At 43.0% G+C, this 23,266-nt stretch overlaps 2 protein-coding genes across 2 annotated transcripts; both read left to right on the forward strand.

Annotated features, from left to right (window-relative positions):
- The first annotated feature begins 10,682 nt into the window (after positions 1-10,682).
- LOC136521354 (probable ethylene response sensor 1) lies at positions 10,683-18,587 on the forward strand. Its single transcript, XM_066515089.1, has 6 exons — positions 10,683-10,877; positions 11,274-12,192; positions 12,813-13,181; positions 13,945-14,211; positions 17,611-17,732; positions 17,932-18,587. The coding sequence occupies exons 2-6, from the start codon at positions 11,287-11,289 to the stop codon at positions 18,164-18,166; spliced, it is 1,899 nt and encodes a 632-aa protein (XP_066371186.1). The 5' UTR covers positions 10,683-10,877; positions 11,274-11,286; the 3' UTR covers positions 18,167-18,587.
- Positions 18,588-19,123: 536 nt separating this feature from the next.
- Positions 19,124-21,910, forward strand: LOC136538387 (uncharacterized). The gene is made up of 6 exons (XM_066530362.1): positions 19,124-19,590; positions 19,998-20,112; positions 20,244-20,449; positions 20,554-20,581; positions 21,225-21,333; positions 21,697-21,910. Exons 1-6 carry the CDS (start codon positions 19,300-19,302, stop codon positions 21,776-21,778), a joined length of 831 nt encoding a protein of 276 aa, XP_066386459.1. The 5' UTR covers positions 19,124-19,299; the 3' UTR covers positions 21,779-21,910.
- The last annotated feature ends 1,356 nt before the right edge of the window (positions 21,911-23,266 follow it).

The following is a 23,266-nucleotide window of genomic DNA, read 5'->3' on the forward strand; positions in this document are numbered from 1 at the left end:
TACTTCAAGACCATCCACAAGATCTCATCATAGGGAGTATATCAAAGGGTGTAATGACTCGATCTCAAAAACTTGCTTTATTTATTGCTTATCACTTTTTTGTCTCTTGCTTTGAGCCTACTAAGGTAGAAGAAGCTCTTCAACATCCGGATTGGATAAATGCCATGCATAAATAGTTGAACAACTTCACTCGCAATGAAGTTTAGACTCTTGAAGAGCGGCCAAAAGATGCAAGAGTCATTAGAACAAAGTGGGTGTTCCGAAATAAGCAAGATGATTAAGGTGTTGTTGTGAGGAACAAGGCAAGACTAGTTGCAAAGGGGTTCTCTCAAGTTGAAGGGTTGGATTTTGGAGAGACCTTTGCACCGGTTGCAAGATTAGAAGCCATCCATATCCTCCTTACATATGCATCACATCATGAAATAAAACTTTATCAAATGGATGTGAAAAGTGCATTTTTAAATAGCTTTATTAATGAACTAGTCTATGTTGATCAACCTCCCGGGTTTGAAGACCTTAGATATCCTAATCATGTTTATAGGTTGTCCAAGGCATTATATGGGCTTAAGCAAGCTCCAAGAGCTTGGTAGGAGTGTCTTCGGGACTTCCTCATTGAGAAGGGCTTCACCATTGGGAAGGTCGATACCACACTATTTACCAAAAAGTTTGATGGGCATATCTTCATTTGTCAAGTGTATGTTGATGATATCATCTTTGGATCATCAAATGAAGATTCATGCAAAGAGTTTGGTGAATTGATGTCGAAAGAGTTCGAGATGTTAATGATTGAAGAGCTTACATTCTTTCTTGGTTTTTAAGTCAAGCAAATGAGAGAAGAGATTTTCATCTCTCAAGAGAAATATACTAATGATCTTCTCAAAAGATTCAAGATGGATGAATGTAAGCCAATCAAGACACCAATGCCAACTAATGGACATCTCGACCTAGATGAGGGAGATAACCTAGTTGATCAAACTCTCTACCACTCTATGATTGGTGGCTTGTTATATTTGACCGCATCTAGGCCCGACATCATATTTAGTGTGTGTATGTGTGCTAGGTTTTAAGCTAGTCCTAAGGAAATTCATTTAATTACCGTAAAAAAATCCTTAGGTATCTTAAGCACACACCAAGCATTAGCCTTTGGTATCTCAAAGGAGTTATATTTGAATTAATTGGCTATTCTAATTTGGATTATGTCGGTTACAAAGTTGATAGAAAAAGCATATCCGGAGGGTGCCATTTGCTTGGTAGATCACTCGTGTCTTGGTCCTCCAAAAAACAAAATAGTGTGGCTTTGTCCACCGCTGAAGCGGAATACATTGTCGCGGGTGCTTGTTGTGCACAAATACTTTATATAAAACAAACTTTGCTAGACTATAGTGTAGTTCTAGATAAAGTACCTCTTTTGTGCGACAATGAAAGTGCGGTAAAACTTGTAAATAATCCGGTTCAACACTCTCGCACCAAGCACATAGATATCCGCCATCACTTTCTTAGAGATCATGTTGATAAAAATGATATATCATTAGAAGGTGTAAGGACCGAGGATCAATTGGCGGATATCTTCACTAAACCGCTAGATGAGGCAACATTTTGTAGATTGCAAAATGAACTCAATGTGCTTGATTTTAGTAACTTCACAAAAAATTGAGCTTATGTTGTCCCTTGCATTGCATTGTAAAATACAACATGTTCAATCTTTGGTAATACATATAGGGCTTGTCTAACATGGTTAAGATAACCGCCAAAAAGCATGTGAAGAAGCTTAACCTTAGATCAAACTTGACAAGCAACTAGATTTACTTACAAGTATTGCATTGAATATGCATGATTGTTATTTTGTCGTTTGTCTTAAATTGCCCTCTTATTGCCTATTTTCTTAAAAAGAATTATAGCCTAAGACAAAATATTTTGAAAAACTTGAGAGTTTGAGAGAGGTCACTCACATCAGTCCTAATTGGTGTTTATTTGGATCTTATTCAAGTTGGGACTTGATTGGAAACAGACAGCACGAAGGACTTTGAAGATTTGCTGAAGAAAGAGTGACCAAACGCTGCACCGGACTCTGGAGTCCAGCATCCGGTCAGTTCACAGGAGGTGAACTTACTGCAAAGGAGTGACCGGACTCTGGCTTTCAGCGTCCGGTCATAAGGAAGAAGACAGGATGTATTGACCGGACTCTGGCTATGGCTGGTCGGTGTCCACCGGACGCGTTCGATCACGATTCTAGAGGAATTGGACCTCTCTAGAATCGACCGGACGCTGGGTGGCAGCGTCCGGTCGCTGCCACCGGAGCGCCCGGTTAGTAGTTTGTGTGCGGTTTCAGGACTCTTCTCCATTTTCTTTTCTGATCCATTGGGGGCCACCTTATAAGCAAATCACCGCACGTGTTAACCTATCTGCCGTTTTCCCCGTGCTACCGCATCGTCATAGCCGCCGCCTCTAGTGCTCGCCATGCCAGCACCGCAGCTCCTCGCACCGTCGTAGTTGCTCCCGTGCGCCACCGTGCTCACGTGCCCCCCCCCCCGCGCCGCCGCTCCACATCCCTAGCCACTGGATCCGCCGCGCCGCCTATCCTGCATCGGAGCAGCCCGAGCCACAGTAGCTCCTCCACGCCCACGCCAGTGCTGCTCCTCGCGCTGTCATGCCTTGCCTCACTGCCATGCCTCCACAACCGTGGTGCCACCCACAACCAGCGTCGGTAAACCCTAACTTCAAAACCCTAGCTGCCCTAGCTTCAGCACTACGAACCCTCGGCCATCGATTCATCGTATTGCATTGCCAATCCTCGTCGACCAGCAACCCTAGCCGATTCGATGTCCCCCGATCCATTCCTCTTCTTGCCGTTTTGTAGGTTTGACAGGTAGCAAGCCCCGCGTTTTAATTTCGTACCTAATTGCTTGCTCTATTAGGGTTTTATCTCTCTAGATGCATAATCTAAGTTATTTGTATATCCTATCTATTCTATCATGCAGCGAGCTAGTTCCGTTGAGGTGTCAGTGGCAGTTGTCAGTTAACTCGGGGCCAAGCTCATGAGTACGGATCGAGGCCAAGCCTCAAAAGTGTTAGCGATAGGTGATCTTTGTTAGAGGCAGTTGTTTCTTTGTCAGGGGCAGTTGATTCATCTCAGATCTTTTAGATGGCTCGTACAAAGAATGTCGGAGGTGGTCTTAGTGATGAGGATCCGAGGCCCTCGCCTCGCCAGCCTGTAGATCCAAAAGGCAAGGCGACCAAGAAGTTGGCAGTGAGGAAGCGCAAGTATCCAGATGTAGATACAGCGAGAGCCACCGCAGTTGCTGAGGCTACAGAGCGTGCCGAGAGAGGAGGTGCTCGTAGTGGAGTCTAGATTGCTGATCCACTTTCACCAGAGGCGATGGCCTCACTTCAACGAGTTGAGCGTCTTCATGGTGGTCCAGTTGGGACTCTCATGATTAGCGGATGACGTGTTGCCATTGACGAGGTTCAGCCTCAAGGGGAGCCACAGTAGCAGCCTCAGCCAGCTCAGCAGACTTAGAAGCCTTATCCAGCTTAGTAGACTCAGGAGGCACAGCCAGCACAGTAGTCTTAGGAGGGTCAGCAGGTTTAGCAGGCCGAGGAGACAGAGCTGGCACCATAGCTACAGTTACGCCACTCTGGTCGTACTCGTGTTCTAGTTTCACCGAGGCCAGCCACTCAGCGCAGGGGTTCTCATCCACCGCCTCGACCATAGGGTCCGCTTCCAGTGACCCATCTTGACCTGAGGGCTGCCACGGCCAAACAGGTGCAATAGTTGAGGTTCATGGACTTCAAGGTGTGGTTTCTGCCTAAGAGGGATGAGAGAGCATCAGAGAGATTCTATACACCCCTTTAGGAGGATTTCTATAATGCCTATTTGAACAGTGGAGCAGTCTTTAGATCACAGAGAGTATGCAACATAGAGTCTATTGTTGCAGCAGCTAGTGAGCACATTTGCCCCTACCTTACATATCTGTCGGGGTTGACAGATTTGATTAGATGGACCAGATTGTATGTTTCATCTTGGGTTCGACAGTTCTATGCCTCTCTCTGGATTGATCCACATCACAGGTTTATACACTTTACATTTGGAGGCAGACTACTGGTTGACGAGCACTAGGGTCAGGAAGATTCTCAGGCTTCAGGAGCAGCCAGTCAGGCTCCATGAGATGTGCTATGGACAGACCGTACCCCCCAGACGCCCTCATGGTATCATGGTACCCCCTACGGACTTGGTTCGTCACTGCTTCACTGAGCCCTTTAGCAAGGGGTCGAGGAGGAACCCTAGTGATCTCACGCCCACCGCTTGCGTGATTGAGGCTATTATGAGGAGGACTCTTCTTCTGAGGATAGGATACAGAGAGGGGTTGACTCATATTCAGCTATGGCTTCTCAACTCTCTGATGCATCAGACAGTTTTTGATATCTGGGATCTTCTGTCAGAGATAGAGGACACTATAGCTAAGGGCTTTAGAGGTCATAGGCAGCTACCCTATGCTCACTGGGTCACATTCCTTATCCACAGAGCTGTTTCAGTTAAGTCACCTGAGATGATTGCTGAGTACAGTGGTGCCACGACAGAGTTCCCTGCTTATAATATGTCTTAGATGATCCGCCATAGTACACCACAGGCACCTAGTCAGCTGCGCCATCGTCCAGAGGTGCAAGAGACTGCAGCCCAGTAGGATGATATTATCAAGGGTATTGCAACCACAGAGGAGGAGGAGCTTGCTCAGCAGGAGGGGTTGGTCACTAGCGAGCCCAGTGACAGTTCTGATGACGACTACCAGCCTATTCCTCAGATGCCTCCATGATGACATGATACTAAGGCCGGTAGCTCCAGTTCAGCGCCACCTGCCCCGTAGATAGACCCCGCTCTTCTGGCTATACTTGAGCGGATGAGGCAGGACCAGGCATGACAGGCTCAGGAGATAGCTGCTACATTTGCTCAGTTCCAGACTCGGCAGGACGAGTTCTAGTGCCAGCAGCTAGTCATTCAGCAGCAGACACAGGCTCTACAGCAGCAACAGTAGGCTATGCACCAGCAGCAGATCCTCATGCAGCAGCAGCTTCTCGGATTCATGCAGCATATAGTGATAGCGATTGGGGCCCCACCGCCACAGGCTTCGCCCTAGCTTGGTCAGCCTACCACCACTTCGATGACTCCAACGTTATAGCCTAGTGGGCTTCAGAGTCAGGGACAGCCACCAGCACAGTATGCTTCACCAACAGAGCAGGTGTCCTAATGGTTCACTTCGCCAGTGGTAGCCCCGCAGTTCACACCACTTTAGACGGGCTTCACACTGGCATAGACATCGTCGCTGTTTGAGCTAGACACTTCAGTCTCTAGGAGTCTTGGAGCGTCCTTCAATGAGTTGATAGGGCAGCCCACTCCTCCATACCTGCATGTTCTAGGTCCTTCTATGGCTGCACCTATCACAGCGATGACAGAGACACTCCCCTCCTCCGTGGCATCATTAGAGCCAGCTGCTTCAGTTATACCAGCTCAGCCTACAGCAGCACCAGTTCCTAATTCGACCTAGACTGCTTCAGCATCACTTCCAGCTACAGAGGGTCAGATAGCTCAGAGCTCAGGATCAGACGATTATGGCACCCAGTTCCACCTCGCTCCTCGTACCTCAGTGCTCGGCTCATTTGCTGCAGCCCCACCGATCGACTCTTAGGTTTTGGTGTTTGACGCCAAAGGGGAAGAGGGTTCGAGTATGTTAGGCTTAGGGGGAGCTACTTATCTAGGGGGAGCTTAGTTATTATATTAGCTTATCTATTTATATTTGGAGTTTCTATATGTGAGATACACTATTATGCATTTATGTGTGTGATATATTATGTATTCATGTTTACTACTATATCTATGTGATAGTGATATCTACGTGGTCATGATATATGACATGTGTGCTCTCTACTTTGAATTCTTTATATGTCATATCACTTACGTTTTGCTCGTTTGCCTTTGCTTCCGCGTTTTACTCCGATGCAAATGAGCTTCATTACTTGTACTCATGCTTATTTCATATCTTTTGAGTACATCATGTTGGCTTGGGGTCATATAAGCTTGTCTAACACTTTTGTTCTTATTGCCAAAAGCTTATATAAACCAAGCATGTTAAAAACCTCTTCTCTTTCACATACTCGAGGTAGTATTGTCATCAATCACCAAAAAGGGGGAGATTGAAAGCATCTAGACCCCTAGTTGGGTTTTGGTGATTAATGACAATACGTGATTACTGTGACTAACGTGTGTTTTGCAGAAACAATTAAGTTAGGTCATGGTGAAAGCATCTAGGCCCCTAGTTAGGTTTTAGTGATTAATGACAATACAAGATTACTATGACTAACGTGTGTTTTGCAGAGGCAATTAAGTTAGGTCATGGTAATAGAGATCAATTGGGCAATCAAGGTGATCATGCCCCTACGATGGAAATCATTTTAGTTTTCAAATGATGGACGACAAGGTTAAGGATAACTAGTTCTAAGTATCGATTGGAGTTGGAGAGACACTTAGAGTAGTCTAGGACTTTGTTTTTACTTTGGCCGTACTATTAAGGAGGGTATGGATGGGTAGCTTGACCTAGATGAGTCTAGTGAGTTAGGTGTGGTGCACACTTGTTCAAACTAGCACTAGGTAGCTCCACAACAGCCCTATGATCCTATGGAGCAAACTTTATTCACATATGTTCGAGAGTTGGAAGTGAATGGAGGGTCAAATGCTGACTGGACGCTGGCTCTGGTGCGACCGGACAATAGCCACAGGGTCCGGTCAGTTCATTTGACCAAGGTGATTGCATTCGGTGTGATCGGATGCTGAGTGGTCGAGTGACCGAACGTTGAGGACCAGTGTCCGGTTGACTCCAGTAAGGTTCTAGAAGAGTGAATCTGCGACCAGACGCGTCCGATCAATACTGATCGGACCCTGAGGATCTTGCGTCCGGTCGAGTACAGTAGGGTTTCAGTGAGGGTTTAATGCGACCGGACGTGTTCGGTCAGTGGTGATCAGATCCTGCCAGCGTCCGATCAACACTTAAACACTGGTGTGCGGGTTGAACTGACCAGAGTGTCCGGTCAATATGACCGGAGCGTCTGGTCACCCTGTAGAGGCTCATAACGGTTCGTTTTTCAGGCTGCCTTATAAATAGAAGCTCCACTAGTGTGTGGAGTCACTTTTGCTCATTCCAATAGCTAAAAAACACGTTTGTGAGCGCCAAGAAGAGTAAGGTCCTAGTGAGGTGATTGAGATTCATGAATCCAAGAGAGTAGCCTCATTAGTGAATCAAGAGTAGCAAAGTGTGCATTCACCGTTCTCATTAGGCTTCGAATGGTCAAGTAAGAGTTCGTGCTTGTTACTCTTAGTGATCGCTATCACCTAGATGGCTTGGTGGTGATTGGGAGCTTGGTGATCACCCGGCGGAGCTTGTGGGTGATCCAACTCAAGTTATGAGCGGTTGTGGGTGATTCACCGTGACAGAGTGTCGAAGAATCAACCCGTAGAGAGCACTTGATCCTTACGCGGATCAAGGGGGAGCTACACCCTTGCACGGGTGCTCCAACGAGGACTAGTGGGGAGTGGCGACTCTCCGATACCTCGACAAAACATCGCTGCGTTCCTCTCTCTCTATTTACTTTGAGCATTTAGTTTGAGCAATTCAATACTTGTTTTTACATCCATAGAATTACCATGCTAGAGTAAGTTTGGAACATAGGTTGCAAGTCATTTGTGCATTAGATTGATAGAAACATTTTTTCTAGGCACAATGGATTAATTGGGCTAGCCATAGGATTTAATTATTGCAAGAAAATTTAGAATTAGCCCAATTCACCACCCTCTTGGGCATCTTGATCCTTTCACATGGTAATAGAGATCGATTGGGTAATCAAGGTTGTCATGCTCCTACGATGAAAATCGTTTTGGTTTTTAAAGGATGGATGACAAGGTTAAGGATGGACTAGTTCTAAGTGTCGATTGGAGTTGGAGAGGCACTTAGAGTAGTTTAGGACTTTGTTTTTTCTTTGGTCGTACTATTAAGGGGGGTATGAACGGGTAGCTTGACCTAGGTGAGTCTAGTGAGTTAGGTGTGGTGCACACTTATTAAAACTAACACTAGGTAGCTCATAACAGCCCTTTGATCCATTGGAGCAAACTTCATTCATAAATGTTCGAGAGTTGGAAGTGAATGGAGGGTCAAATACTGACCGGACGCTGGCTCCGGTGTGACCGGACGCTGGCTCAGAGTCCGGTCAGTTCATTTGACCAAGGTGAAATCGTCTGGAAATGCCTGGACGCTGCGAGGTCATGTCACCGGACGTTGAAGGCCAGCGTCCGGTTGACTCCAGTAAGGTCCCAAAGAGAGAGAATCCTGATCGAACGCGTCCGGTCAATGCTGACCGGACGCTGATCAGGTTCTGGTTACTAACTAGACGCTGCTTAGTAAGTGACCGGACTCTGGAGGTCCAGCGTCCGGTCGACATCAGTAAGGTTCCAGTGAGGAGAAAATGTGACCGGACGCGCCCGGTCAGTGCTGATCGGACACTGCCAGCGTCCGATCAACTCTTAACCACTGGAGTTTAAGGTGTACTGACCGGTGCGTCCGGTCAATATGACCGGAGCGTCTGGTCAACATGACCGGAGCGTCCGGTCAACCCGCAGAGGCACATAACGGTTCATTTTTCAGTCGGTGTTATAAATACAACCTCCGCTAGTATGTGAGGGGTACTTTTGCTCATTTCAACAGCTAAGAAACACGTTTGTGAGTGCTAAGAAGAGCAATGTTCTAGTGAGGTGATTGGGATTTGAGAATCTCAAAGAGAGACCTCATTAGTGAAGATCAAGAGTAGCAAAGTGTGCATTCACCTTCTCATTAGGCTTGTCGTGGTCAAATGAGAGTATGTGCTTGTTACTCTTGGTGATCGCCATCACCTAGACGGCTTGATGGTGATTGAGAGCTTAGTGATCACCCGACGGAGCTTGTGGGTGACCCAACTCAAGTTGTGAGCAGTTGTAGGTGATTTACCACGACGAAGTGTCGAAGAATCAACCCGTAGAGAGCACTTAATCCTTGCGCGGATCAAGAGGGAGCTAAACCCTTGCGCGGGTGCTCCAACGAGGACTAGTGGGGAGTGACGACTCTCCGATATCTCGGCAAAACATCGCCGCGTTCCTCCCTCTCTATTTACTTTAAGTATTTACTTTGAGCAATTCAATTCATGTCTTTACATTCTTAGAATTGCCATGCTAGAGTAGGATTGAAACTTAGGGTGCAAGTCTTTTGTGCGGTAGAACAATTAGAAACACTTTCTAGACACAAGAGGTTAATTTGGCTAACCATAGGACTTAATTGTTGCAAAGAATTTTAAAATTAGCCTAATTCACCCTCTTTTGGACATCTTGATCCTTTCAAAATGCAATATCAAAATATATTTCATAGGAAGTGATATCTAATGTAAAAAGTTAAAAGGCCTTACAATTTAGAAAGAGAGAGTATCACTTTATTCAAATTTAAAAAACATAATTTTAAAAGTGCATAAGTTTTATTAGAGAATATAAACAAGTGTGCATATAGTCGAAGACAAAAAAAAAGGTCGGAACTTACCGCCGAGGGCAGAGGTAGTCTTGTTTACTGGGGTAAGCTGACCTAAAATTTCAGTTTTTCATTGAAAAAATTGTTGTTCATAGCAGCTAGTGACTGATCATTAGCCTGTTCAGCTGGAGGTAGTCTTGTATACCGAGGGCAGAGGTAGTCTTGTATACGATCGTGGATTATTATCGCTGACTGGTTTGGTGTGAGAGAAAAATACTGTTCTAGCTAGAAATTTACGATCGTTTACGACCAAGCGAACATGTTGCATCTCTTTGGCCTACCTTCGCCCCTACGTACAACCCGATTGGATGTGATTTTTCATGCTGTGGTTGTAGCCGCATGATCTTATAGATACTCTCTCCGTACGTGTCACCATAAAAATCATGTCAATCAAACTTTTTTTTACTATTTTTATAGAAAATATTAGCAATATTTTTATTTTCAAATAAATTTATTATATATCTACTAATATTACTTATGTACTATAAATACTAATATTTTATTTATATATTTAGTTAAAATTATTGACTTCTCAAAAAATGAAAACGGGACAGAGGGATTACATTATAAGTCAGTGTAGACACAGTGCTTAACTACTCCATATATCACTTCAGGTCAAGTCAGAAGCAAGTGTTCTGACGTTCTGATTAAATCTAGGACTAAAATTTTTGGGTGTCATAATAATGTCGTATGGGCGGTTCGGATACTAATAAAAAAACAAATTACAGAATCCGTCAGTAATCCGCGAGATGAATTTATTAAGCCTAATTAATTCATCATTAGCACATGTGTTATTGTAGCACCATATTGTTAAATCATGAACTAATTAGGATTAAAAGATTCGTCTCATAAATTAGTTACCAACTATATAATTAATTATTTTTAAAATTTATATTTAATACTCTATGTATATATTCAAATATTTAATGGAATATGGCGTCAACTTCAGGGAGGAATTAAACAAGCCTGAGCCCCTGGGTCCAGCGCTGCGTGGATCAGAACCAAAGCGTACCTTAACGGAGACCGAGCTTCAGCTCGGATGGCAAAGGCATGCGGTGCGCAGCCTGCCCACAAGGGTTTGAAGCCTGGTGCTCACCGGAATATATTTCTGTACCAGATGAGAGAAAAAAAAAGCGTACCTTAACCAAACAGCACCTTTCACCCTCCTTTTCTCTCTCCCGTTCACCCCGCGTGCGCGCTCTTCCTCGTGGCGACGACCGGGCGACCGCCGCCGCCGCCGCCCCCAGGTCTTCATCGGGCCACTTGCCGGCGACGAGCAGCCACCAGGTATGCCACCCCCTTCTCCTCCCTTACTACTGTACGAAACCGAGCACCCAAACCCTAACTTAAGCTACTGGGCTCTTTGTATTCGGATCTGATCTAATTACAGGTATATACATGTATTATGCCTACTAACTCCGATTTTCGTGGAAAAGTTATCGGGTGTACATGTGTACACCCATGTCCTTTACTGGGTCCGCCCTGGGTCGAGGGCTGTTTGGAATTGGAAATGGAAGTCGGAGCAGCGAATGTCACATCTTGTGCGATTTGCGTGCTCTGCTAGTATGCGTGCCGCTTTATGGGCTTACTATTCAAATGCAAATTGCTATGCATTTTCTGCTACTTGAGATCCCGGAGATGGTGTGGCAAAAACAATTTATCAATATGTTTCTTCTTCTGCAGCTAAGCTCCCTGGATGGACGGATGTGATTGCATCGAGCCACTATGGCCTACCGATGATCTTCTCGTCAAGTATCAGTATATTTCAGACTTCTTCATAGCCCTTGCGTACTTCTCGATTCCATTGGAGCTCATATATTTTGTGAAGAAGTCATCCTTCTTCCCATACAGATGGGTCTTGATCCAGTTTGGTGCGTTTATAGTTCTTTGTGGGGCAAGTCATCTGATAAACCTGTGGACTTTCACCACACATACAAAGACCGTTGCGATGGTCATGACCATAGCAAAAGTTTCTACAGCAGTTGTGTCCTGCGCAACTGCATTGATGCTTGTTCATATCATCCCCGACTTGTTGAGTGTGAAAACTAGGGAGTTGTTCCTGAAGAATAAAGCTGAAGAACTTGATAGAGAGATGGGACTGATAAGGACGCAGGAGGAGACCGGTAGACATGTTAGGATGCTTACACATGAAATCAGAAGTACTCTTGATAGACATACAATTTTGAAGACTACTCTTGTTGAGCTAGGAAGGACCTTGGGTCTGGAAGAATGTGCATTGTGGATGCCATCTCGAAGTGGCTCAAGCCTTCAGCTTTCTCATACTTTGCGCCACCAGATTACTGTCGGATCATCAGTGCCAATTAATCTTCCTGTCGTCAATCAAGTGTTCAGTAGCAACCGGGCAATTATAATACCCCACACATCTCCTTTGGCGCGGATTCGACCTCTTGCAGGGCGATATGTTCCACCAGAAGTGGCTGCAGTCCGTGTACCTCTTCTACACCTTTCAAACTTCCAAATAAATGATTGGCCTGAGCTCTCAGCGAAAAGCTTTGCAATCATGGTTTTGATGCTTCCATCTGATAGTGCAAGGAAATGGCATGTGCATGAATTGGAGCTGGTTGAGGTCGTTGCTGATCAGGTTCGTGCTCTATCTCTTGCTATGGTTACTATAACATACTACCTCCATCCTGAAAAGGATATAAATTTACTTCTGTCTCTATTCAAACTATCTATACTTCGATTAAGTTTATAAAAAAGATTATCAATATGTATGACATGAGATAGGTGTATTTTGAAAATATATTCCATGACGAGTCTTACAATACTTATTTGATAGTGTAAATATTGTTATTTTTTCTTAAATAAATTTGGTCAAACTCAAGACGGTTTGACTCGGTACTATGCTAGAATTACATTCTTTTCCGGATGAAGAGAGTATATGCTTGTAGGAGAGGAAAAACATGTTTACATCTTTCAAATTCATATGATACTGCTCAGTGATCATGATCAGTCAATTAAGGCATCCGTTAATTGAACAGGAAATTATATTCACAAGTGCAATGTAATGATGATAAGAATACCTTCAAATCAATACATAAGTTCTTAGAAAGCATAGGATTCTGAACCCAACTACCCAGCTGCAAAAGAGACATGCTGTTGCTTGTTTATCACTATCTATACCTTTCTGAAAGTTAAAAGTTTAAATTGGTATTGCTAGCAGATCTATTGTTTATGTTCCTTTTTTTGTTTCTTCATCAGGTAGCAGTTGCACTATCTCATGCGGCTATTCTTGAAGAGTCCATGAGAGCACGTGATCTACTAATGGAGCAGAATGTTGCCTTGGATCTAGCTCGAAGAGAGGCTGAGATGGCTATCCGTGCTCGCAATGATTTCCTAGCTGTTATGAATCACGAAATGAGAACACCCATGAATGCAATAATAGCCCTTTCCTCCTTGCTTTTGGAAACTGAGCTTACTCCTGAGCAGCGTCTAATGGTGGAAACAGTACTGAAAAGCAGCAATCTGTTAGCAACACTCATCAATGATGTGCTGGATCTTTCCAAGCTCGAGGATGGAAGCCTTGAATTGGAGATTAAAGCATTCAATCTTCATGCTGTTTTCAAGGAAGTATGCACCATCAGTTTTCTAATACTCTTTCCGGTCCAGGTTATAGGTTACTTTAGCTTTGCTCTAAGTCAAACATCTCTAACTTTGACCAAGTTTTTAGAAAAATATGTCAACTTCTACAAATTCAAATAAATGCACTAATAAGACATATTTTATGGAGAATTAATGGAACTAATTGATGTTATCGTTGGTGTATTTTTCTATAAGTTTGGTCGAAGTTAGAGAAGTTTGATTTAGGTAAAGAAAGTGACCTATAATTGGTAACAGATGGAGTACTCCCTCCAGGTTGGTAAAGGAAGTCATTTTGGACAAGGTTTGAATCAAACATTGGGAATATAAATCATGAATAACTTTTAAGGTGTTGAGTTTGAAAATGTGAAAAGGGCGTACCTAGTGCAGAGAGCTCCCGCTCTGTGCGGGGTCTGGGGAAGGGTGTTAGTGGCAAGCCTTACCCTCGCCTGTGCAATGCGAGAAGACCGCGACTCGAACCCGGGACCTTCCGGTCACAGGCGGTAAGACTCTACCGCTTGCACCAGGCCCGCCCTTCTGAGTTTGAAAATGTGAAAACCATATGAATAGATTTGTCTTGAAAAATACTTTCATAAAAATATACATATCACTAAATATTTTTATAGAAATAAAGTCAAAGTTATGCTTTGGAGACCGTGTCGCTGTCCAAAACGACTTCTTTTACCAACCTGAGGGAGTATTAAACATCAAGATACACGGTGCTATTAACTAAAATTTCTATTTGGTATTACAGGTGATGAGTTTCATTAAACCAATTGCATCTATCAAGAGGCTATCTGTATCGGTTATGTTGGCACCAGATTTGCCGTTATGTGCTATTGGTGATGAAAAGAGACTCATGCAAACTATTCTGAACATATCTGGCAACGCTGTAAAGTTTACCAAGGAGGGACACATCACACTTGTAGCTTCCATTGTGAAGGCTGACTCTTTGAGAGAGTTCAGAACCCCAGAATTTCATCCAACTGCAAGTGATGACCATTTCTATTTGAAAGTTCAGGTAATATTCTAGAAAGGCTTGTTTGAGTAATCTATTTGTATGCATTGTTCTCTCTTTAATAATAATAATAATAAATTAAAAAAATGACTTGTATGCGCTGTGCAGAGCTCCAAAATTAAAAAATGAAACTGGAGCCATTCATTTGGTTGTCCAAAGTAACAGTTTCATGAACCCTAATTGCAGCCTACTCCCTCTGTCCCAAAATAAGTGATGTTCTGGGTTTATCCTAAGTAACTATTTTAAGTTTGACCAAATTTTTAGGAAAGAACATCAATATTTATGATACCGAATAGGTAGAATATGAAAATATATTTAATGAGAAATCTAATAATACTTATTTGGTATCATAAACATTAGTATTTTTTTTATATAAATTTGGTCAAACTTGAAATGGTTTGACTTAGGACAAACCTAAAACATCACTTATTTTGGGACGGAGGGAGTATAAAAAATCTCAACTATCTCATTGTACAACATTTATATTCTGTTGTCTTGTCTCTTTATGTGCAACTGAATTTCTCATGCACTCTGGTTTTGGATCCACTATATTAGCTTCACAATGAAGTCTTTAGTGCTATTCAGTAGTAAAAGACAGTTCTTTTTTAAAAAAAATCCTGATTAATATGTGTATTTTCTTGTATGAATTGTTACCTGTTCCTTTTAACCATGTGTCTTGGTCATTAATTGCATATGCATCGTTAAACTTGGCTAGACTCTTAAGTTGCTTGATAGTCCATTTGTCCATAAACTATGTGGGCGTCAGCTCTATGTAGGTTCATGTACAATCGTCCAGTTCTTTCTATCAAGTTTACAAAAATAGGCGGTACCTGTTCTGCTGTAGCTGACTATTAGTACCATGATGGGTACCGATGATACTGTAGCTGTTGGTGGGGGGTGTTTTTTTAAATCTTTTTTCTTTGTTCTTATAATCTTTACCAACATTTGAGTACGAAGGAAGGAGAGAAGGACATTTATAGGATGGCTAGGGTTCGTGAGAGAAAGATACGGGACTTCAACCAAGTTAAGTGCATTAAGGATGAAAGGGAGCATCTCTTGGTAAAGGAGGATGAGATCCGACATTGATGGCAAGAGTATTTTGACAAATTGTTCAATGGTGAGAATATGGACACAACCTTTCAGTTGGATGACTCTTTTGATGACACCAATAGGCGCTTTGTGCGGAGAATCCAAGAATCTAAGGTCAGAGAGGCGTTGAAAAGGATGAAAGGAGGTAAGGCGATGGGACCGGATGGTATCCCAATCGAGGTGTGGAGATGCCTCGGGGACATAGCTGTAGTATGGTTGACCAAGTTGTTCAACCATATTTTTCGATCAAACAAGATGCCTGATGAGTGGAGGAGAAGTATATTGGTACCGATCTACAAGAATAAAGGGGATATTCAAAGTTGTACAAATTACCGGGGAATTAAGTTGATGAGCCATACTATGAAGCTATGGGAGAGAGTTATCGAGCATCGCTTGAGAGCAATAACGCGGGTCTCTATGAACCAATTTGGTTTCATGCCCGGAAGGTCAACCATGGAAGCCATTTTCTTAATAAGACAAGTTATGGAGCGGTATAGGGAGAAGAAGAGGGACCTACACATGGTTTTTATTGACTTGGAGAAGGCTTATGATAAAATACCAAGGAATGTTATGTGGTGGGCTTTGGACAAACATAAAGTCCCAACGAAGTATGTCGGGCTCATTAAGGACATGTACAACAATGTTGTGACTAGAGTTCGAACAAGTGATGGAGACACGGATGACTTCCCGATTAGGATAGGACTACATCAAGGGTCAGCTTTGAGCCCTTATTTGTTTGCTTTAGTGATGGATGAGGTCACAAGGGACATACAAGGGGACATCCCTTGGTGTATGCTTTTCGCGGACGATGTAGTGCTAGTTGATGAAAGCCGGACAGGAGTGAATCAGAAACTGGAGTTATGGCGGGAGACTTTGGAGTCCAAAGGTTTTAGACTTAGTAGAACTAAAACTGAGTATATGAGATGTGACTTCGGCACTACTACTCGGGAGGAGGAAGATGTTAGTTTGGAAGGTCAAGTAGTGCCTAGGATGGATACCTTACGATATTTAGGATCAATGCTACAGAGGGACGGAGATATTGATGAAGATGTTAGCCATAGAATCAAAGCAGGGTGGATGAAGTGGCGGCAAGCGTCTGGTGTCCTATGTGACAAAAGGGTACCACAGAAGCTAAAAGGCAAGTTTTATAGGACGGCGATTAGACCTGCTATGTTGTATGGTGCAGAATGTTGGCCTACGAAAAGACGACATATTCAACAGCTAAGTGTCGCGGAAATGCGTATGTTGCGTTGGATTTGCGGGCATACAAGAAGGGATCGAGTTCGGAACGATGATATACGTGAGAGATTAGGGGTAGCGCCAATTGAAGAAAAGCTTGTCCAACACCGGTTGAGATGGTTTGGACATGTGCAACGGAGACCTCCAGATGCACCGGTGCGTAGTGGAATCCTAAGTCAGGATAGTAACGTGAAGAGAGGCAGAGAAAGACCGAAGTTGACTTGGGTAGAGGCAATAAAAGGAGACTTGAAAGGATGGAATATACCCAAAGACTTAGCCTTAGATAGGAATGCTTGGAAGACAGCTATTCACGTGCCTGAACCTTGATTGTTTCTGTTGGGTTTCAACTCTAGCCTACCCCAACTTGTTTGGGACTTAAAGGCTTTGTTGTTGTTGTTGTTGTTGTTGTTCTTATAATCTCATGGTGTAGAATTTCTACTGGTTGGGCCTGATGATTTTGGAATCTGATTACTTTACACCGTTGCGACATTAGTTGACTGTAGTTATTTGTTGCTTTATTTGAGTTGCTTGGATTGAATTAGTCTCAGGAATGACATAGGACCTAAGGCCGCCTTAGCAATAGATAAAATAGTCTAGGATTAGAAGTGTTATACCAAATCTTCCATGAACTCTAGACCAGCCCTGAGCCTTCTATAATGCTAACACAAAGCTTTCGTGTGTTGAAAAAATCCTAGGTCAGCCAAATCAAGGTATCACAACATTTACTAAAACTATATCACAAGGCACAGGTGCTTATATAAATTCCATTTTAGGCCTTGTTTGGATGCGCATGTATTCATCTCAATCCACGTGTTGAAGTGGATTGGAGTGGAATTAAACTAAGTTTCATTTCAATCCACTAACACATGTGGATTGAAGTGGATACACATGCATCCAAACAAGGCATTAGTTGATACTATTGGTCCTGGGTTTCATGCTTACAACTGGAAAAGGGTTTTATATTTGCAGATTATGAACATGACATGGACACATGAAGCAGAGTTTTACTTCTATGCTTAGCAATTATTATCTGTTGCGTTGCTTTACATTCTCTGTTACTTCACTCTTTTGCAGGTAAAAGATACAGGCTGTGGAATTGGTCCTCAGGATCTACCTCATGTATTTACAAAGTTTGCTCATCCTCAAGGAAACCGAGGGTTCAATGGTAGTGGTCTTGGCCTTGCCATCTGCAAGAGGTAGTTCGATCTTACAGCCCCTTTCTTTTAGTTGCTTCTGAAAATGGTGTTCAGGTGTTGTTATTGGTGACTCGACTTCCTCCTATGCAGCACAATTATTCATTTATTTTATGCATTGCTAGTACGGGACTCATTAGTGATAACTCGGTCATCAATTCTGATTAGAACTAATCAGCATCTCTGCAAAATTCTGTTGCAGGTTTGTTAGTCTCATGGGAGGGCACATCTGGATCGACAGCCAAGGAACTGGAAGAGGTTGCACCGCAACATTCGTTGTCAAGCTCGGCGTGTGTGACAACACAAACACCTACCAGCAGCAGCTGATTCCTCTAGTCTGGCCAAGCAGTGCAGACTCCGATTTGTCTGCTCCGAAAGTGCTTCCCGACGGGAGAGGATCTACTTCCCAGAAGTCTCGGTACCAAAGAAGCGTATGAGCTTAGTGTAAATGATTGACGGCATAGCGCCAAGTAGGGGACCGATTAGTGCCATCTTCAAATTTTGTTTGTAACCCTGTCATAGCAGGCATATAATGTACAAATAATGTAAAGCAAATGGAGACTGCGGCTGTGTATCTGGGTGGCAACGCTGACTTGCTGCACTGAGTAGTATATCCTACCAGCGGATTGAATTGCTTGTTCTGGCCTTCTGGGGGTGTGCCGCTCGCGCCCGTGTGCGACCCCCGTAGCTCGTTGCTTGTTCTGTTGTAACTTGTAGTCCCATATTTATCGTGTAATATGAAATTCAATGCAAATTCACGGTAACAAGCTGTTTTCGGCTCCCTCGCTCCGTCAGTTGGTTCAGATCGTGGATGCCAGTTTGATTGGTCTTAAAGGCTAATTGCCATGTATGCAAATACACGAGGTTAATTGTCATGTATGCAAGTACATATGAGTATTTATCTGTGTGTTCGAGCGGCTAATTCTCATCGTGGATTGAGATGAATAATCGAATAGATATGCATCTAAAGAAGCCCTGAGGCAAAAAAGAAAAAAAAAATGCAAACAAGGTCCCAGTATGTGAAGGGAAAATATTGCTGAATGCCGGGACACGCTAATTGACATTATTTAATGAAAATCTGCATAATTTTCTTGTTTTTAAAATTGAAGGGACCTATATTTTGTATGCATGAAGATCATGGATATGCCTTGCATTTTGGTTTTAGCATGTGGATCGTGGATTATAAGTTTGCGTGTTGTTACAATCTGCAAGTAAAGTATATAGTTCCCAGATTATAATAACATTTGCAAGTTAACATAAAGACTTTCAAATGTACTTTGGACGTAACACCTTGGTTACGGATGAAAGACGAGGTCAAAATCCGGTGTCTGATTAGAGACGATACGTGGGGCCCACCTGGACGTGACTGAATGCCCAATCTCTGTTCTTTGGCCAACATAATCCTCTGCTTTCCATCAAACTCGTCGTCCACGCCTCCCCGGCAAGGTTGCGTACGGCGTGGCCCTAGGGTTCATCTCGCCGCTTCCCTCCACCTCTCGATTCCGCTTCCCTGAAGGCATACCGGCGAGATCAAGCGATTTTGCTGGCCAACCGATCGGTCAAGCCGACGATGACGCTGGCATCGGCGGCGCACAAGATCCCGCTGGAGGTTGCGCACACCCTCGTCGAAATCGCCGAGGTCGCACGCTACGCCTACCACCACCGCCCCGGCCACCCTGTAGCCCACGACGAGGACCCGACTGCGCCGCCCGCGGGGGCTGATGGCGGCGGGGCCGCCAGCGAGGAGGCCGCGCGGCTGCGGGAGGAGAACGCCATGCTCCGCGCCCGACTCGCAGATGACCTCGCGCTCCTGCGCGAGCTCCACGGCGCGCCCTGCGTCTCCAAGGAGTGCCCTCCTGATGTAAGCATACTTTCACCTATCTCTGACATATGTTAGTGTGACTATTAGTTTTTTTTCCCTATGGAAATCGACACTATCTTGTACAGTTATTATGGTTACAAAGGCATGTATGTTGGTAATTCGATCCGCTAGAACTAAATCATGTCCCAAAGGGTGTGGGCCTTATTCTTCCCTCTAAATTAATTCCTAGTGCATCGATGTGATATTGAACCTGAGTCTGTCAATTCATCATGATACATTAACCTTACTGTGTGGCACGTTCTAATATATCAACTGGAGTATTGCAGATAACAAGAATAATTAGAATTCATTTTGTGTATTCTCATGCCCTGTCCAATTTATAATTACACATGTTTCTTGTATATTGGATTGATTTTGTTGCTCATCGATGTGATTTTACGATATAGCTGTACAACCGACTGATGGCGGCGGTCAACAATGCTAGCTTCCTTGCTCATCTCGAGAAATTACAGGATGAGTCAACACGTGAACATAATGAACTATCTTCTGGCAACATGACAGGTTCATTCCTCATTAAGCATTGTGAAGTTTGTTTCTAGACCATGTTTTATGGGCACTGTTAGTTCTTCTAATACATTCTGCAAAGTGCTAGGAAACTAACTCATTTCCATTTTCTGCTTCAATGGAACTAGAGGTGGAAGTTGCAGACATTCCAGATAAAATGGGTAATGGGAAGAAAGGATCATGGGTCTTGGTTGCTTGTGATACTGCTGGGGCTAATTTGGAGGAAATTAGTGGGATTGATGATGAAAATTATGTTATAATCAATGAAGATGACATAGTCGATGGTATTGCCACCTTTGTTGCTAGGTGCATTCTTGAAGATCCAAAATCCAAGGTACTTCCTTCTTTAAGAGTTTGTTTAGATGCTACCAATGGTTAATGAGCATTCTCTTCAGCACTTGGATGATGTCTAACTGTTTCTCATTACATTTCCTTCAGTCGTTATCGTCAGTGCAGCTCCAAAAGGGTACGTCTATCCTCCATGCGACCATGCTGCACTCAAACATTGCATCGTTAAATAGCTGTCTGGGTTTCTGGGGTTCATCATTTGTGAATAGTTACCCAAAATTCTCAACTCTGCTATTATATATCTTACTATGCATGGATGATGATCAGACCCTTTTGTTCTAGGGATTTATCTAGTTTCTTGATTACTTGAGGACATATGAGATATAGGGCATTGCAAAAGATGCTGATCCTTATGGTACTTGAGAGTGTACACCTATAGTGTATGATGCACACCATTGCTAGCAAAAGCTACTGGTTTATAGAGATAATGACTTTGCTAAAGTAGATATCACAGTTTAAGGATCCATTACTGCTTTGATGAGGTTGTGTATGTGAATTGTGATGATTGATTAAATTGGTTTTCAGATTGCTGTTTGATGAACTTGTACTGGTGAAAGATATGTTGGGTACAGTTTTTTTTTCTTTTCAAATTCTCATTAAATTGACGTTATAGATGCACTGGGTAGTTTAACATGAATGTTACAGTTTGTATGAGGTTGAACTTGCTTTTTTACTTGCCACCATCAGTTTATTATTTGTCAATGAGTTTGAGCTGTCTTCATGTGCAATCTGATATGTTGTTGGATTTAACTTGTAAGCAGCTGTTGCAAAGGCATTAGATAGCATGAAAGCTCGATGGAGATGGTCAACCTTTTGGGAGGCTGGACAGATTATTTATATCTTGGCCACTTGGGGAATCACATTAGCAGGGTAAATCTCTAATCATTCCTGTTTGCAGTTGCCCTTCAAAAGTTTACTCCACTCTACCTCTCTTTCGGATTTTGTTGTATCATTGCTCAAAACCTATATGCTCTTTGTTCTTTACGTATATGCTAGAGTATTTTTGCAGTGCTAACCTGCTACTGGTAGTGTGGTACTCATTAATACTTGTGATGGAATATAGGTCTGACATATTGACCTTTTTATTGGTTATATCATCATACTTTGCCTTAACTGTCCTTTAATGTACTACAATTATGTTAGGATTATGCTTAAGTGACTGAAAAAAATACTTTCTTTATTATCTAGTGTTTGATGGTTCTTTTTCACTGTTACCTTTTGAATTGGATGCAGGTTGTACAAGAGCCGTCATGTCCTGAAGGTGGCAGCAAAGGGTGCTGCTGCATCTGCCAGATTTGTTATGAAGGCCATGTGAGTGCAAAAGGAACTCATGTGGGATGAGCAAGTTGCAAAATGTAAATACAAAACTCGTCCTATCAGTTGTACATATGTGGTTGTAATAACATGTTTTATCATGATGAACTAATGATCGTCCAGGCATTAAAAACTGTTTCATCTATTTTCGTTTGATATGGACGGTGGTGTAATTGCAGAAAAGCAATGGTAAGATGATCCCATGCACCAGTTGTCCAGTTGTGTATATATATAAATCCCGTTGCACCAGTTGTACATATGTGATTATGTGTAGAAGCGATACTCAGAAGTTGTGAGTTGCGACCAAACTTTAGTTTATGGGTTTATGGCTCTATTCGTTTCGCTGAAAAAACAAGCCGAAACATTGTTTCAGCTGATTTGTTGTGAGAGAAAAATACTCTTTTGACTGGAAAAACAAGTTGAAAAAGACGGATTATAAGAGAAGCGAACGGGCCGGAGTAATTTGGACTTCTTTAATTTATATGGAAAATTCAACATATCTGGTTTTTTTGTCTGAGTTGATATACTAGTATTAGAGAAGCGTGTTCCCTCGTGCTTGTCAGATTTCTTATACTACCTGTTTGGTTTTCTCATCAAAAGTAGCTGTCTCTGCCTTTGGTTTCTCTAATCGGGCTCCGTGCGATAGTTACTGTCGTGTAAAAAAACGTGATCATATGGAGCACCCTTATTTTATCACTATTATATATATGTATGTATTTGCTTGGTCTCAAGAGATAAAAACATGATCATATGGAGCATCCTTAGTTTATCACTATTATATGTATCTGCTTAGTCTCAAGAGATAAAGCTATAGAAAATATGTGTTTTCTTGTAAATGTAAAACATTAACAATTCTATCATGTTCACTGAGGATTTCTTTTGAGTCTGTCTATGTAGTTCCATAGAATTAAAATCCAACAGCCTTCATCCTCCTTCTACCTCCAGCCTTTTCTACCTTCAGACAATCACAAATCACAAGATTACAGATCACAAGAAACATTTTTTTTTCCTAAAGAGGACAAATCGGTATTTTTCCCCTCTGACCTGCTCTGATCGTAGCTCGCCGTCGGACTCCGAGTCCCCGTCCACGTCCAGGAGGAGGACATCGGCTCGCCGTTAACAACACTGCACCTTCAGGGGGACAGTATAACACGTGTTTTCACCACGCACTGAGCAGGAGGAGGACATCGGCTCGCCGTCGGACTCCGAGTCCCCGTCCACGTCCACATCGAGGGAGTCCGCGGGCTCGTCGTCGGAGCTCGCATGTGCACGGTTTGTCAGTCAAAAAAAATGTATGTATTTTTTTTTTTTTTTTGCTAAAACACATATGTGTTGTATATCATTTCTATTTCTTTTAGGCAACACTGAGAATAGCCTGGGTGACAATAATTTCTTAGTTGGATTTCAAGCTAAGCATGCCAATGCCAGCGATGCTGCTAGGCCCTAGAATATGCATAATTGGGCCGAGCTGGTTGGGTATACACGGAGG

This window comes from Miscanthus floridulus, chromosome 2, assembly GCF_019320115.1.
Source record: "Miscanthus floridulus cultivar M001 chromosome 2, ASM1932011v1, whole genome shotgun sequence".
NCBI lineage: Eukaryota > Viridiplantae > Streptophyta > Magnoliopsida > Poales > Poaceae > Miscanthus > Miscanthus floridulus.

What these genes read in the sequence shown, in the direction of transcription:
- LOC136538387 (XM_066530362.1), top strand. Translation starts at nt 19,300, where the DNA reads ATGACGCTGGCATCGGCGGCGCACAAGATCCCGCTGGAGGTTGCGCAC. An exon ending in TTGAAGATCCAAAATCCAAG is followed by an intron (nt 20,450 to 20,553) that starts GTACTTCCTTCT and finishes CATTTCCTTCAG; the next exon opens with TCGTTATCGTCAGTGCAGCT. An exon ending in GTCAGTGCAGCTCCAAAAGG is followed by an intron (nt 20,582 to 21,224) that starts GTACGTCTATCC and finishes ACTTGTAAGCAG; the next exon opens with CTGTTGCAAAGGCATTAGAT.
- LOC136521354 (XM_066515089.1), top strand. Translation starts at nt 11,287, where the DNA reads ATGGACGGATGTGATTGCATCGAGCCACTATGGCCTACCGATGATCTT. An exon ending in TTCATGCTGTTTTCAAGGAA is followed by an intron (nt 13,182 to 13,944) that starts GTATGCACCATC and finishes TTGGTATTACAG; the next exon opens with GTGATGAGTTTCATTAAACC. An exon ending in GGCCTTGCCATCTGCAAGAG is followed by an intron (nt 17,733 to 17,931) that starts GTAGTTCGATCT and finishes ATTCTGTTGCAG; the next exon opens with GTTTGTTAGTCTCATGGGAG.